The following is a 16,710-nucleotide window of genomic DNA, read 5'->3' as shown; positions in this document are numbered from 1 at the left end:
TTGACAAATGAGAGGTGTTTGAGGAATGCACAGTTGGATAAAGAAAAGTCTGATGCTCTGTCTATGGATTTTTCGAAACCATTCATATCATAGAATATCACAGAATTTATAGTGCAGAAGAGGGCCCTTCAGCCCCATCGAGTCCGCACCAGCCCTTGGAAAGAGCACCCTACCCAAGCCCACTCCTGCACCCTATCTTTGTAACCCACAAGGCCACCTAATCTTTTAGCACTAAGGGGCAATTTATCATGGCCAATCCACCTAACCTGCACATCTTTGGACTGGGGGAGGAAACCGGAGGAAACCATTCAGTAAGGTTTCACTAAATAGCAGTTCATCAGTGAACAAACCAGAAACAAAAAGGGGGGGGTAAGTAGATATTAGTCAGGCGAAGAATTGGAGGTGGCGTTCCATACTGAAGATGCCAGCATTTATTGCCCATCTCTAATTGCTCTCGAGAAGATACTGGTAAATCGCCTTCTTGAACTACTTTTCTTTGGCAGACCCTCTTGAGTCTAAGATGAATTGCTGCCACGTTAAAAATGGTCAGTGTCCAATGCACGACCTACAAGTCTCAGTCACAGGTGGGGTTTAGACAGTGATTGGAGAAGTGTGTGGCTGAGGTGCCTGGTTTGCCATGTGCTCCTTCGAAAGGCTTCAGCTTGCTCACAGCGAATATTCTGCTTTCCAGATGCTTTTCCTCCACTTTGGATGGTTTTGGGTCAGGGATTCCCAGGTCTCGGTGAAGAAGTTTCACATTTTCAAGGAGGCTTCGAGCCCATGCATTTGTAGGAACATCCAGTGTTGTTCAGGAAGGGGTTCTAGGTTTTGGACCCAGACAGTGAAGGAACGGCAATATAGTTCCAAGTCAGGATGGTGTCTGGCTTGGAGGAGAAGTTGCAGGTGATGGTTTTCCCATTAATCTGCTGCCTCTGATTCTTCTAGGTGGCAGTGATTTTTAAAGGTACTGTTGAGGAGCCTTGGTGAGTTGTTGCAGTGTAACTAGTAGATGGCACATACTACTGCCACAGTGAGTCAGTCGTGGAGGCAGTGGAAGGTGGGGAACCAAACAAGCAGGCTGCATTGTCCTGGATGGCGTTGAGCTTCTCAAGTGTTGAAGTTGCACTTCTCCAGGCAAAAATCCATCCAGATGACAATCTCGCTGAAGGCAAGCATGCAGGTGCAGCAGGTGAAGGCGGCAAATGGTATGTTGACCTTCAAGAGGCTACGAGTAGGGCAGCACGGTGGCGCAGTGGATTAGCCCTGCTGCCTCATGGCACCGAGGTCCCAGGTTCGATCCCGGCTCTGGGTCACTGTCCATGTGGAGTTTGCACATTCTCCCCGTGTTTGCTTGGGTTTCGCCCCCACAACCCAAAGATGTGCAGGCTAGGTGGATTGGCCATACTAAATTGCCCCTTAGTTGGAAAAAATGAATTGGGTAAAATTTATATTTAAAAAAAAAAGAGAATGAGGACAGGAGTAAAGATGTCATGCTGTAATTATACAGGGCCTTGGTGAGGCCACACCTGGAAAAGCAAGTGCAGTCTTGGTCTCCTTATCCCAGGGAGGATGCTCTGGGAGTGCAGCAAAAGTTTACCAGTTTGACTCCTGGGATGGCAGGACAGACATTCGAGGAGAGATTGAATCAGTTAGGATTGTATTCGCTAGAGTTCAGAAGAATGAAGGGGGAATCTCTTAGAAACCTATAAAATTCTAACAGGACTAAACAGAGTAGATGCAGGAAGGATGTTCCGGATGGCAGGGGTGCCCAGAATCAAGGGTCACGTTCAAAAGATACAGGATAAACCATTTAGGATTTAGATTAGGAGAAATTTCTTCATCCAGACTAAGTCTGTAGAATTTGCTATCACAGAAAGCAGATGAGGCCAAAACATTGTACATTTTCAAAGAGAAACTAGATATAATTTTTAGGGCTAAAGGGATCAAAGGATACGGGGGTAAAGCGGGAACAGGTTACTGAGTTGGCTATCAACCATCATATTGAGTGGCGGAGCAGATTCGAAGGGCCAAATGGACTCCTACTACTATTTTCAATATTTCTATGGCATTATTCGTTTAATGTTTAAAAGCTGTGTTGTGTCAATGGGTTCAGGTAGATGGAAGGAGCTAGCACTTTAAGCAGAAGTCCCTCCCAGGACTCTAATACACTCCCAATTTCTGTTCTTTCACTGCACCACACCCACACTGACTACCTGATAAACAAAACAATGCACAACTGCAATTCACTAGAACAATTAGGTCTTTATAGATGTGTGAAGGAAAACAATTTCTGCGCACAACGTTGTGTTCCTGCGTTTGTGATCCCTCCCTTCTCTCTGCTTGCATCAGCATCCCAAACTCCATCCCTTTCCACCCTTGAAGCTTTTATTAATCTGCCTAGAAGCGCAATTTACCACAAAGGCAAACGGGGGATAGAGGGTTTTGGAAAAAATTGTTGAAGAATTGGAGACGGCAAAAAGAATATGAAAGGGACAAAGGGAAAGACTAGGAGTCAAAGAAGGGAGAAGGGGCTTGGGTCAGTAACGGGTGTGGGGAAGGGTGTGATGACAACAAAGGAACAGAGCAATTGGTTCAGAGGGAGATTCATTTCTGAGTTTGAGCTCTTACATCCATCTGACAAGAATTGAAGGAGGACAAAGTATTTTGGAAACATTGGAGGTGGAGGATGCTGATTACACAGAGCAAAAGTTAGATTGTTTATAAGAGACATACTGACACGGGTTAGAGACAGTGAAGAGCAGAGGAAAAAATAAAATAACAAGCAGCTATGAGTGTGAATTCAAGAGCAGGATACCATATCAACAAGGAGAAGAAAAAGTTTTTCATTTTAGTCTGAGCAGTGATATGGAACCCAATGTCTTGCAATAAACACATTGCTATAATTCGCTTAATTGAACAAATGGAAACATCAACCATCCTTTCAATATACTGTATAGTTTGCACTGTTTGAACGATTCCTTACTAAGAAGCCCTGAATCATTGCTGCCTTGCTAAATAGTGATCAGCTGCTGTCTACAAAGTAGGCCGAGGGGATAAGTTGAAAATATTGGGGGTTTTTTTGTTGCATAGATTGGATTATCTTCATTTCTTAAAACATTACTTTCAGGCTAACCAGAGCAATTTTTCTTTTTCCAGTGTTAGATCTTCAGGGGATAGTGAGGGAAAAACAAGTTTTGTTTCAATATTTTTTAATAATCTTTATTGTCACAAGTAGGCAATTAAGTTACTGTGAAAAGCCCCTAGTCACCACATTCCGGCACCTGTTCGGGTACACTAAGGGAGAAATGCAGAATGTCCAAATTACCTAACAACACGTCTTTCGGGACTCGAGGGGTAACCGGGGCACCCGGAGGAAACCCACGCAGACACGGAGAATGTGCAGACTTCTCAGACAGTGACCCAAGCAGGGAATCGAACTTGGGACCCTGTGAAGCAACAGTGCTAACCACTGTTACCATGCTGCCCTTGAATGACTGACCACTGCACTGCAAACCAGGTTTTAATATGATGGATGAATCTCACTTTTCATGAAAAGGTCAGCTTTTAAAGCTAAACTGCAACTGAGTGAAACTCAGAATTGTGGTTGATGTCTCATTTTAAAAGAAAGGAAGTGGACCCTCCCAGAAGTGGCAGAATCTGTTACAAACTTAGTCTTGCAACCGGTTGTGAATTCTGTATTGGTTATTATTTGAGAGATAGACCTATATTCCAAATGAAAATGAAATGCTGGAAAACATTGAGCAGTATATATCTTTATATTATATAGGTCAGGTCCTCCAGTACTGAATTCGGAGGAAAAGCAATTGATCAAAAATGTTAATCCTTTCTCTCTACAGATGCTGCCATACCTGCTCAGTATTTGCCTGTGCTTTATTTTTCTTTCAGATTTCCTGTACTTGCTGTGGTTCACTTTCCTTTTAGTGCCAAGTTCCACGTGTTGTGCAGAGAAATAATTTTATGCACTTTTATATCTTGGATGTGTAGCTGTAGAAATGGCGTGGAGGTGATTCTTTATAATCTGGTCAGCTGCGTTTCAGGTATTGGCAGCGGTACGTTCCCTTGTATCACAGCTGCTCAGTGTGTTGAACTCCTACGATTTTGATTTCAACTCTCAAATATACTTGTGACCATCTTGTGGAGTTTCTGCCTGATACATCATTCGCTGAGGGCAATTTTTTGCTTTACAGCTTGAACGAAAAAGAGCACAAAAATCTAGTCCATCTTTTCAGTCACCAGTTTACACCGGTTCAACTGTAGATGGGACATTGGGACATGGTCAACAGCATTGTGTTAGTGTCTGTGAACATATCCTTATTTGACAGCTTTAAGTAGAATTGAATGCTCCACCAGTGGAATTCCAATTCATTAAACGCCATTAAAAAAAAAAATCATATCAGTATGCAACACCAACATTCAAAATAATGCTTCCGAGAGAATCAAACATGAAAATGGACTTTTGAAAAGAAACTTATACAATGCAAAATCTGTGACACTCACCTACTGACTGGTTGGTTTTTTGTGACGAATTGAAAGCACAAATGGCACTCAAGCTCCCACAATTTAGAGGGGTGCATAGGTTTATTTTGTAAATTATTCCCTTTTCAGAATCTATCGCCTCCCAAGTATACCTAAAAGAAAGAAAGTAATGTTAATTCCAGGTACAATTCCACATCTCCCCCATGTTATTCCATGTTCTTATGCATTCAGTACAGGTTTTTCTAAAAATTAAAACTGCGATTACTACAAAATTACACAAGCTTAACATGTTTGGGGTCAGCTTGGCTCATTGGTAGCACACGCCAAGAGTCTGGGTTCAAGCCTCATTCAAGTTGCAAGCACATAATCTGGACGCTATTTCCATGGAGTATTGAGACAATGCTGCCTCCTTTACACAAAACTGTAAACCTCGGAGGATGTGAAAGATTCCTTGGCATTTTTCCCAAAAAACAAGGTGTCCTCTATAATATTCACCCTTGACCACAGCCAAAAACAGATACTAATAATAATCTTTATTAGTGTCACAAGTAGACTTGCATTAACACTGCAATGACATTACTGTGAAAACTGATCAACTCATTTAACGCCTCTGGGGTTTCCGTGGATGCAAATTGGCTGCTGCATTTACACACAAAACAATGGACCAATGGCAACTTCAATGGTCTGTTTGTGTCTCCTGCCCTCTCTTCCTTATTGCAAAATTATCCATCTTCAGTTCTTCACAAAGTCCTGCAGCTTGCTTGCTGGCAGCTAAAAAAAGGAATCTTTGCTCCATGATTTCACACTCAAAGCATGGGCCTACAGGGCATGTGACATTCGTGTACGTGTCGGCTGTGTGACCTGCTTTCTACTGCTGCTTCTGGTGGGAAGACTCCAACGTTCGCGTTTAAAGGCCAGCCACGGCCGGCATTCTGAAAAGCTGGTCAAAGCCGTTGGGTGCTTCCCCCGGGATCGGGAACGCCGCAGCAGTGATTCTTCCGACTCTCCCCCTCTCTTCTCCTCTGCACTCAAAAGCACAAAATGAGGACAAATTTTATTTAAACATCGCAAGTGATGATGGCCTGGAACTTGCAAGGTGGTGGAAGCAGGAACAATGATTTCAAGAGGAAATTAGGGAGGCATGTGAGGACACTAAACTTAAGAACTCTGGGGTTAGAATAGGGAAATGGGGCTGATTGTATTATTCTTCAGAAAGCTGCCATGGCCTCGATGGGCCGAATTATTTCCTTCTGTGCCATAATGACTGACTCTTGTCTGGCAACTCATTTGATGGTCTGATGTACTGAATGGAGAAAGGAGGTACCTCACGCAATAGATCTTATTTAGGCATGAAGAGATGCGTTCCATACTCTGGGACTCAGACACAAATCACACCAGGTCATTCCTCATCTTCCATTTATGGAGCAGGTGGCCACATTTTTCGTCCCCTGTGCAGATTCAGATAAGTGCTGTCCACTGTCTTCAAGAGAGGTCTCATCGAGAGACCTCTGCTGTTGGTTCAGTGATGAAGCTTTTTTTAAAAACAAAAATGGTTCATGTGCCCCATGATTCTGTCCATGTGGCTAGTCGTTTGATACCTGCTGTATGAATATTAGCTGCTGTTTTATAATGTGGCTAGTATCTATCCCCAGCACTTTCTTGGTAGGTTTATCACGTCTCTGAAGGGGAAGGTTAGTACTATGCACAACCTTTATCATGTCAACGCACGATGGGCATTCACAGAAATCTGGGAGCTACTGACAACCTACACGTCATCTTCGAATTCATTAACTTGCTGGCTAATTTTATCAAGGCGGCAAATGAATGCTTGAAAATGACCTTCTGCGGCGGTGGACATCTGAGGGAGAGCCTGGAGGGGTGCGTGATGTGGGCCAGCCCAAGAAGGGGAATGGCTGATTGGCAGGGGATGGTGGTGGCGGGAGCCCCCCCCCCCAACAAGGCTGATCATGTGGAACTTGCGAGGGTTGAATGGGCCGGTTAAACGGTCGCATGTGTTCATGCATCTGAAGAACTTGAAGGCGGACCTGGTGTTTTTACAGGACACACACAAGTTGGGGGATCAGGCAAGGCTGGAGGGAATGGGTGGGGCAGGTGTTCCACTCGGGGGCTGGATATGAAGACGAGGGGAGTGGAAGTGTCGGACAATAAGATGGTGGTGTTTTAGGTACAGAGCATTGTGGCTGATCAGGGCGGGGGGGATGGTAGGTATCTGGTGGTTAGTGGGCAGCTGGAGGGGATGCCGGTGGTCCTGGTAAACGTTTATGTCCCAAATTGGGATGATGCAGATTTTATGGTTGATTATTTTGAGGGGGGGCGGCTTGGACCCATGGAGGTTCGGGAGGCTGAGGTGGAAGAGTTTTCATACTTCTCCCATGTGCATGTGCACCGAGGTGTATTCCCAGATCAACATTTTCGCAATTGTCAAAGCACTGCTGCCAAGAGTGGTCGTCTCGGGGTATTCGGCGATCGTGTTCTCTGATCACACGCTGCATTGGGTGGATTTGCGGGTGGTTCGGGGGAGGTCCAACAGCTAAGATGGAGGTTAGATCTGGGGCTGTTGGCGGATGACGGGATGAGTGAGTGGGTGAGGGCTGCCATACGGGGCTATGTGGAGGTTAACAGGGGAAGTCACAGCCACCACATTGTGGGAGGCACTAAATGCAATAGTCAGATGGGAATTTGTTTTGAGTCGGGCGCATAGGGAGAGGGTGGAATGGGAGGAGAGGCAGGGCCGTCGGTCGATGAGATTTCAAGGGTGGATAGGAGGTACTTGGTGCACCGGAGAAAGAAACAGAGACTCCAGATGCAGTTCCGAGTTAGTGTTTACGGGAAAGGCAGTAGGGTAGTTGCAGAGGGCCAGTGGCAGTTTACAAGTACGGGGAGAAGGCAAGTAGTATGCTGGCCCATCAGTTGAAAACGTAGGCAGCGGCAAGGGAGATCAGTAGAGTGGGACAAGGGGGGTAAGGTGGTGTTGGACCCGGAAGGGGCGAATGGGGTATGTGGGGGGGGGAATGAGGTGATTCCTGGATGATTTGGAGTTTCCACAAAGTGGAGGAGGGGCTGGTTTGGGGCTTGGAGGCCCCGATTGGGCTGCAGGAGGTGATGGATGGCAAGGGGGGCAATGCAGGCGGGGAAGGCCCTGGGCCTGGTCAGTTTCCCAGTCGGGTTTTATATAAAGTTTGGGGCAGACCTGGGGCCACAGCTGGTGAGGGCATATAATAAGGCAAGGAAGAGGGGGAAACTCCCCCCTACTTTATCACAGGCTTCCATCGCCCTGATTTTGGAAAAGGAGAAGGACTCGGAGCAGTGTGAGTCGTATCGCCCAATTTTGTTATTGAATGTTGATGCCAAGCTTTTGGCAAAGGTGCTTGCATTGTGGATTGAGGACTGTGTACCGGGGTTGGTTGGGGAGAATCAGGCAGGTTTTATGAAAGGAAGGCAGTTGTCGATGAATGTGCGGTGGTTACTTAATGTAATTATGATGCCGGGGGGGGGGGGGGGGGGGGGGGGGGGTTGCACAAGGCGCTGGTGGTGAGCATGCGGATGAACCAAGTAAATTCAGGGTACTTTGGGCAACATTGTGGGATGAGACAGGGATGCCCACGATCTCCCATTGTTTTTCACCTTGGTGATAGAGCCATTGGCAATGGCGCTCAGGGTGTCACTGTACGTAGACGTCCCATTATATATTTTGGGCCCGATGGGCTGCTTTGGGGGGGGGGGGGTTATAGGGATTTTAGGGGGATTTGGGGACACAAATTAACATGGGAAAGAGTGAGGTGTTTCTGATCAATGCCGAGGGGCAGGAAAGGAGGTTTGGGGAGTTACAATCATGATGGTGTGGATAAGCTTTAGATACCTTGGAATCAAAGTGGCACAGAGCTGCATAGATTGAACTTAGCCCGATTGGTGAACTTGGCCCAATTGGTGGAGAGGGTGAAGATGGATTTTAAGAGGTGGGATGTGTTGCTGTTGTCGCTGGTTGGGTGGGTGCAGACAGTAAAAATGACAGTGCTGCTGAGGTTTCTGTTCGTGTTTCAGAATCTCGCCTTCTCTGACCCCAAGTCGTTTTTCAGAAAAGTCAATGGGTTGATCTCGGGGTTTGTGTGGGCGGGGAAGGTCCCAGGGGTGCGACAGGCTTTTTTGGAATGGAGGCGAGGGTTGTTGGTGTTGCCAAATTCAATAAATTATTAGGCTGCAAACATTGCGATGGCGAGGAAATGGGCCGTGGAGGACAGGTTGGTTTGGGGATGGGTGAAGGCTGCACCGTGTCGGGGAACGATTTTGGGGGCTGTGTTGTTGGCGTCTTTGCCGTTCTCACCGGCCAGATACTCCGTTAGCCCAATGGTGGTGTTGGGGCAGTATATGCAGCACTTGGGTTAGAGGGTATGTCATTGTGGGCACCTATTTATGACAACCATAGGTTTCTGCTAGCAAGATTGGAGTGAGGTTCCAGGCGTGGGAGCAGGTACTTTAAGGACTTGTTTATAGGGGGCTAATTTGCAGGCTGGAGGAGTTGGAGGAATTGTACAAGTTCCCAAGGGGAATGGGTTTAGGTACCTGCAGGTTCGGGATTTTGTGAGGAGCGTCTATCCTTCCCGGGTCAGCTGCCTCTGGTGCTGCAAGATTAGCTCGTCGGAGGACAAATTAGGGGAGGGGGAAGGTGTTGGATATTTACAACGAACTAATGGAGCAGGAGGTTGGCCTGGTGGAGGATATGAAGTGCAAATGGAAAGAGGAGCTGGGAGAGAAGGTGGGGGCTGGGACACGAGCTGATGCTTTTCAGAGAGTGAACACGGCCTCTTCATGTGAGAGTTTAAGCCTCATCTAGTTTAAAGTGGTGCATGGGGTTCACATGACGGTGGCGAGGATGAGCAGGTTCTTTTGAGGGGGTGGAAATGTGGACGGTGCGCAGGGTGGTGGGGGGCACAAATCTCATCCACATGTGCTGGGCATGTCCAAGACTGCTTTTTTTGGGGGGGGGGGGGGGGGGGGGGGGGGGGGGTAAAATGGGACGGCAGGGCGTGGCTGGAGATCAGTGTCAGCGGAGGCTGGAGGGGATGTTCTTCTGGTGTTCTTTTGACATTGTATTTTTATACTTTTTGTTGAAATGCCTTGAATAAAAAAAAAATACTTAAAAAGAAAATATATTTCTGATCAGAAAGACTTGGAAAAAAAAACCACGTCAATCAATGACCAATCAAGAAAATTGGTCCAGCGTTCTGCATTGATTATTGAAGGTCTATTGGGAGCCAAGGGCAAGACTTTGTCGAAGTAATTTACAACACAAATGATTCCAGAAGACAGCAAAACCATTCTAACTTAGTTATCTAAGTAACTGTAAATCATGACTCAGACCGAAAGCTTAATAGAGAACCTCACCAGGCCTCAACTGAACAAAGTACTTAGTGCAACTGTGGGCTTTTGCAAGAATATACATGAACAGTCATCAAATGACCTGCAAGTCTCAACCCACTTCTTCCTTGAATGGAGGCCCTAACCATCCATTTCCACACAGTCTTTCTCCACCATCTGACTGAAAGTGTGCGTGTGCGCACGTGCGTGTGTTTTTACAGTGAAGAACTTTCCTTTGACTCTGCTCACTTCCTCCAAATAAAAGAGGTTATTGTAGAAACCCATGTGGACATGAGCCCCTTCTGTGTGGTGTGTGATATTCTTTTTTTTTAAAAGTTTAGAGTACCCAATTATTTTCCCCGATTAAGGGGCAATTTAGCGTGGCCAATCCACCTATCCTGCACATCTTTGGGTTGTGGGGGCGAGATCCACACAGACACGGGGAGAATGTGCAAACTCCACACAGACAGTGACCCTGCAGCCTGGTGTGTAATATTCTTGTTCAGTCCTACAGTACATTGTTGCCTGCTCTCAACACACACTGGAAGCTTCCTTCAGCTTTGCTTCCAATACCCAGCCTTTCCTCATCAACTTTCTTCCTTCAACTTCCCCATCTCCATTTTTGGGGGTAAGCTGTCCATCAATATCCACTATTATCCCCCATACTCCCAGTTATCTGTATTACAATTCATCCCACCCTGCATCAGAAAACGACTTTTCCACTTCCACTATATTTATGTTTTCCTACCTCCTCAACTGCAGCTGACGAGGCCTTCAACTGCTTTCATCCCAGTTCCTGCATTTTTGTCCTCACCCATTCTCATTTTCTACTCACCGTCCACATTCAATGGATTGTCCTCCTCTATCCCCAACACAAGAATCTCCCCTTCTCAGCATTCCAAAGAGGCTGTTCCCTCCAAAAGGCTTGGTCTACTTTTCCATCACCTCAACACCCACACTATTCTTCCCCCAACCCCTCCAGCCATCTTCCCTTGCAAACATAAAATTGCAACACCTGCCCTTTCACCACCTATCACCCTGGGTCTCAAAAACCTCATTCCAAGTTAAACAGTCATTTACTACACTTCTTCCAATTTGGTACATTGTATGCACTGCTCACTTTGCATTCACCATTAAATTGGTGACATCAAATGCAGATTGGGCGATTGTTTTGCTGAAAACCTCATTCAGTTTGCAAAAACAACCCTGATCTGCCGGTCACTGGCTTCCATTTTTCTGTCCCACTCTAACCCATCTTGAATCTCCCTACACTGTTCCAATGAACTGGGGCTGGTTTAGAAGTGGGCTAAATAGCTGGCTTGTAATGCAGAACAATGCCAGCAGCATGGGTTCAGTTCCCATACCAGCCTCCCCGAACAGGCGCCAGAATGTGACGACTAGGGGCTTTTCACAGTAACTTCATTGAAGCCTACTTGTGACAATAAGTGATTATTATTATTATTATGACGTTTGCGGAACAGCACTTCATCTTTTAATCAGACACTTAACCTTCCGGACTCCAATTTCAACAACTTCAGGTTGCTGCTCCTATCATTTCCCCCTCAGGCAACGGGTAGTGGGATTATATCAGCTCATCCAGGCCGATCTTTTATTATTTTCTGGTCCAATTACCCAGTCCTTTTCCTCATTTTCTATGCCCTGCTCTCCATCCCATCAGACATTCCATTTATTCCTTCTTCCCCTTCCTCTTCTGGTTGAGTATTTGCTTTTAATCCATTAAGTGTACAAATTTTTCTGGTTTAATGGAAGCATAAAAACATTGAAAATAGAGGCAGGAGGAAGCCATACTGCCCTTTGAGCCTGGATTGGAACCATAATTCATTATCATAGCTAATCATCCAACTCAGTAGTCTGATTCTGCCTTCATATCCCCCCCCCCCCCATATCCTTTGATCCCCTTCGCCCCCAAGTGCTATACCTAACTGCTTCTTGATGTATCTAACTGTTTCTTGATGTATGTTTTGGCTTTAACTACTTCCTGTAGTAACAATTTCCACAGGCTGACCACTCTGAAGAAAGTTCACCTCATCTCGGTCTACCTACAAAAATCCAATGAAAAATATTTATTTTTTAAAAATCTACCTAGTATCCTCAGACTGTGACCTTGGTTCTAACACCCCCACCATCTGGAACATCCTTACTACATCTACTCATAGTAGCTCACTGACCGGAACCATTACCGGTTTCTTTCTCTGCAGAAGATATTGGAGCTGCTGATTATTTCCATGTTTTAATTTTTCTGTTTTAATTGCAGATTTCTGCAAACATGGTATCTTGCTTTAAGAACATACAGTGCAGAAGGAGGCCATTCAGCCCGTCGAGTCTGCACCGACCCACTTAAGCCCTTACTTCCACCCTACCCCCGTAAACCAATAACCACTCATTACCTTTTTGGTCACTAAGGGCAATTTATCATGGCCAATCCACTTAACCTGCACGTCTTTGGACTGTGGGAGCAAACCAGAGCACCCAGAGGAAACCCACGCAGACACAGGGAGAACGTGCAGACTCCCCTCACACAGTGTGACCCAGCAGGGAATCGAACCAAGGACCCTGGCGATGTGAAACCTCAGTGCTATCCACTTGTGCTACCGCGCTGCACAGTTAGAAGTTTCTCTCAAATACAAAGTGTCTTTGCTGCTCGACCCAATTCACCTTATCCTTTTATGATGGCAATACATCCAGGGATAGAATTCCGAGGGAACAGCCCACAAATATCACATTTCATCAGTATTCATGCGTAAGCCAGATGAATTTTAGGTGGCTTTTAAGGGGGACCATCGCAGCTAACTCCAAACTAATCCTAAACTTACCTAATGTTCAGCTGTACATGACCAGAGGTTAATGCAAACTGATTAGGCGTTTAGCTCAAGACTATTTTATAGTTGCCATCCTTAGCCAAAACTGTGGTTAATTATGCATCTCAGCCATATTATCCTGTCCAGTCGTAAAGGAAAAAATTTAAATCAGCAATATTGTAATGAAATAAAAGAACAGTTAAGCTTCCACATCCACCACTGTTCAACTACCCCTGCAACACCAGGGTAAACATAAATTACAACAATTAACAGGGCACAAGCTCTTGTAAATTAGCAACCAAGGCACATTCCCCCACCCTATCCCCACACATTGATCATGGCCAATCCACCTAACCTGCACATCTTTGGACTGTGGGAGGAAACCCATGCAAACACGGAGAACATGCAAACTCCACAGAGATACAAAAGGCCGAATCTAAACTGGTTCCCTGGCGCTGAGAGAGTATGAAAAAATACGAAAAGTCTAAATGATTCATGAATATTATACCAAAAATGTGAGCTATGGTTATGTAGGCTCAAAAAATAAATAAAAGTTGTTTTGCTCACTGGATTTGGGAACATTGGTGGGGTGACGAGGGAGGGAAAGAATTTAATGCTGGCTTGATAGTACAGAACTTAAATGTTGCTGAAATTAAGCAACATGTTGCCAAAGCTTTTGCCCCTTGCACTCATCAGGACAAAAATAACAATCCATACCACAAGAGATACGATTGTTTGGCCAGTTGACTGCGTTTGGCCAAGGCATTGCCATGGAGGAAACAGAGGGGAACTATGGTTCCCGGGAAAAATTTTAAAATATTTTTGGGATACTGTGGTATTCTGTAAAGTAGGATTGTGAGCTGTGTAAGAACGACTAATTTAATTAATCTGGAGACTGGGTGCCTGGAATTGAAACCAAAGGGATTAGGTGTGAAAAGCATGCATTTGAAATAATTGGGTCATGTTGGATGTTCCACAAGCAAGCACAATATGGGTATAAATTTGCATTCAGAGATAAGTGTGGATTTGGATTTTTAGCTGTTGGTTCAAAGGGGGTTAAGCAGTTTCTAACTTGAGGAAAGGTCAGAAATAAACTTGGGAAAAGTCAAGTTTTATTGTTTCAGGGCAAGAGTACATGAAAGATTTTTATATTTTGAAGACAGTTATGATCAGAGAGATGCTTTGAAAAATGGCTTTAAAGATCAATGAGAAAAAACATATTTAAGGAGAGTTTGGAAGCTGCATTGAGGAGAGTGGCCATGTAAGACCCTGGAATGTGTTCGGTGCTGCAACAGATTTGTTAAGTATTATGAGCGTTTTGCAGCCAGCCCAGAGGGTTCGGTGTTTTCAAAAAAGCAGGGTTTTGTTCTCAAGCTTTTAGAGTTCTCCACTGCGGATAGAAAGGAGAAGCTCTGAAATATATCTTCCCGGTAGCAGCAGCAAGTGCCTCATGGTTATTACTGAAATTTTTATAGATTATATCCATAGGCACTCTTGCCTAAAGGGATGTTTATTTTTGAGTTTAACAGAGTAAGAATCTTTTGGGGAAATATTCTGTCAGACTAATTTTAACTGCGTAAATGTAATCTTGAGTTTTCTTTTCATTTAAATATTTAAAATCGCCAACAGTGTTACTGGAATTTGTGGCTCCTGACTTCAGTCCATGCATTTTCTCAGTAAAATACAAATTGAAAATTGTGGTAATAGCCTACCAAGTTTCCCTTTGGGGTTTGGTTAGCACAGCAATTACCACCTGCCAGATCATAACAATCAGGGCGCATGGTAGCACAGTGGTTAGCACAGTTGTTTCACAGCTCCAGGGTCCCAGGTTCGATTCCCGGCTTGGGTCACTGCCCGAGTTGAATCTGCATGTCCTCCCTGTATCTGCGTGGGCTTCCTCTGGGTGCATCGGTTTCCTCCCACAGTTCAAAGATGTGCAGGTTACGTGGATTGGCCATGATAAATTGCCCTAAGTGTCCAAAAAGGTTAGGTGGGGTTACTGGGTTACAGGATAATGTGGAGGCGTGGGCTTAGGGTGCTCTTTCCAAGGGCCTGTGCAGACTGGATGGGTTGAATGGCTTCCTTCTGCACTGTAAATTCTATGATTATTCCGCACACTCGCAGGCAAGGTGCAAGGCTTGAACATATTCTTTTGTTTGCAGAGAACAGGTCCGTGCAGGTGAATACATGCGACTTGCAGTAAATACAAACAATCCACATTAGAAGCTCAACTGATTATCTTGAATTGTTATCAGTGTAGCTATTAACACACTCAGGGTTGTTCAGCAATTGCTGCTCCACCTCAATCACAGCAGACATTGTTTTTTCGGGGTTTAGGGGGGGGGGGGAAAAGAGAGTGTTGGGAGTTTGTGAAGAGAAAAATGCTACCTAGAGTTGGGAATTAACAGTAAATGTGGAAGTGTGTCAAAAGCATGCCCTCCCACTAAACTCATATTCCCCACTTGTATGACTAGCAACTGTGGCTACAATAGCTATTATCTACAGGAAAATAACTAACCAATAGTGCCTCCCAAGCCCTATATACTTTATCAGCAAGATGAAGTGCAAGATCAGGAGATCAATTCTTACAGAGATAATAGGTCATAAGATTATAAGAAATACAAGTACATCATTCGGTCCCTCGATCCAGGTCTACTATTCAGTAAGGTCATGGCTGATCATTTTGTAGCCTCATCTCCATGTTCCTGCCTGCCTTGCATAACCCAGGACTTATTTATTCTTCAAAAATCCGTCTAACTCAGCTTGGTATACATTCATTGACCCAGCCTCCACTGGAGAATTCTAACAACCCTCCAGAGAGAAAACATTTCCTCATCTGTCATAAGAGGAAGAGCACTTATTTTTAAAACATCATCCATCCTATCAAATCCCCTCAGAATATTTTGTTCCAATAAAATCAGCTCCCGTTCTTCAAAACTCCAAAGGGGGAACCCCAAACCTGCTCAATCTCTCCTCATAAGACAATCTCTTTGTTGTAGGAATCAGCCAGGTGAACTTTCTCTAAACTGCTTCCAATGCAATTATATCCCGCCTTTTAACCAAGGAGATCAAAACTATATACAATAGTCCAGGAGTGGTCTCATCAATACCTTGCACAGCTATAGTTACCCTTTAATGCTCTAATATTCCATTGTCCTTGCAATAAAGGCTAACGTTCCATTTATATTCCCAATCACTTGCTTGATACCAACATACCAGCTTTTTCTGATTCATGCTTCCAGGATGACATCCAGGACAGCCAGATCCCTCTGTTCCACAGATTTCTGTGATCCCTCTACCTTGATTGCATTCCGATTGTCTGTTCTTTCTGTCAAATTGGTCAAGTTCATATTTCCCGTATCATATGCCATCTGCCAATATTTTGCCCATTCACTTAACCTATCTATATCCTTTTGCAGACTTTTATCCTCTTCACAACTTGCTTTCCCACCTCTAATTTTGCACCATCAGCATATTTAGCTACCATATACAGGGTCCCTTCAAAGTTATCAATATAGGGTGAAAATAGTGGAAGTCCAGCATTGATCCCTGTGGCACTCCACTATTTACAGACTGTTAACCTGAAAACAACATATTTATCTATTCCTTTGCTTCCCGTTAGCTAACCAATCCTCTATCCATACAAATATGTTACCCCAATACCACAAGCTCTCATTTTATATAGTAACCTTCGATGTAGCACATCAAATGTCTTTTGAAAATACTAATACACATCTAAGGTTACTTCCATAAAGCACAGTGCCAGGGTCCCAGGTTTGATTCCCTGCTTGGGTCACTGTGTGCAGAATTTGCATGTTCTCCCGATGAGCACACTCAGGGTTGTTCAGCAATTGCTGCTCCACCTCAATCACAGCAGACATTGTTTTTGCGGGGGTTAGGGGGGGGGGGGGGGGGGGGGGGGAAGAGAGAGAGAGTGTTGGGAGTTTGTGAAGAGAAAAATGCTACCTAGAGTTGGGAATTAACAGTAAAGGTGGAAGTGTGTCAAAAGCATGCCCTC

At 44.8% G+C, this 16,710-nt stretch overlaps 1 protein-coding gene across 2 annotated transcripts in view; it reads right to left on the bottom strand.

Moving 5' to 3' along the window:
• The window catches only part of igf2r (insulin-like growth factor 2 receptor), a 214,653-nt gene that overhangs the window by 173,707 nt on the left and 24,236 nt on the right, over positions 1-16,710 (bottom strand). For both annotated transcript variants that reach the window (XM_038803333.1, XM_038803343.1), the window contains exon 2: positions 4,519-4,649. In XM_038803333.1, coding sequence (XP_038659261.1) covers positions 4,519-4,649 — 131 coding nt within the window. The remainder of the gene's footprint in view (positions 1-4,518; positions 4,650-16,710) is intronic.

The sequence above is a fragment of the Scyliorhinus canicula genome, chromosome 1, assembly GCF_902713615.1.
Source record: "Scyliorhinus canicula chromosome 1, sScyCan1.1, whole genome shotgun sequence".
NCBI classification, from domain to species: domain Eukaryota; kingdom Metazoa; phylum Chordata; class Chondrichthyes; order Carcharhiniformes; family Scyliorhinidae; genus Scyliorhinus; species Scyliorhinus canicula.
The sequence above is the reverse complement of the archived record's forward strand: the minus strand, read 5'-3'. Positions and strand labels throughout refer to the sequence as shown.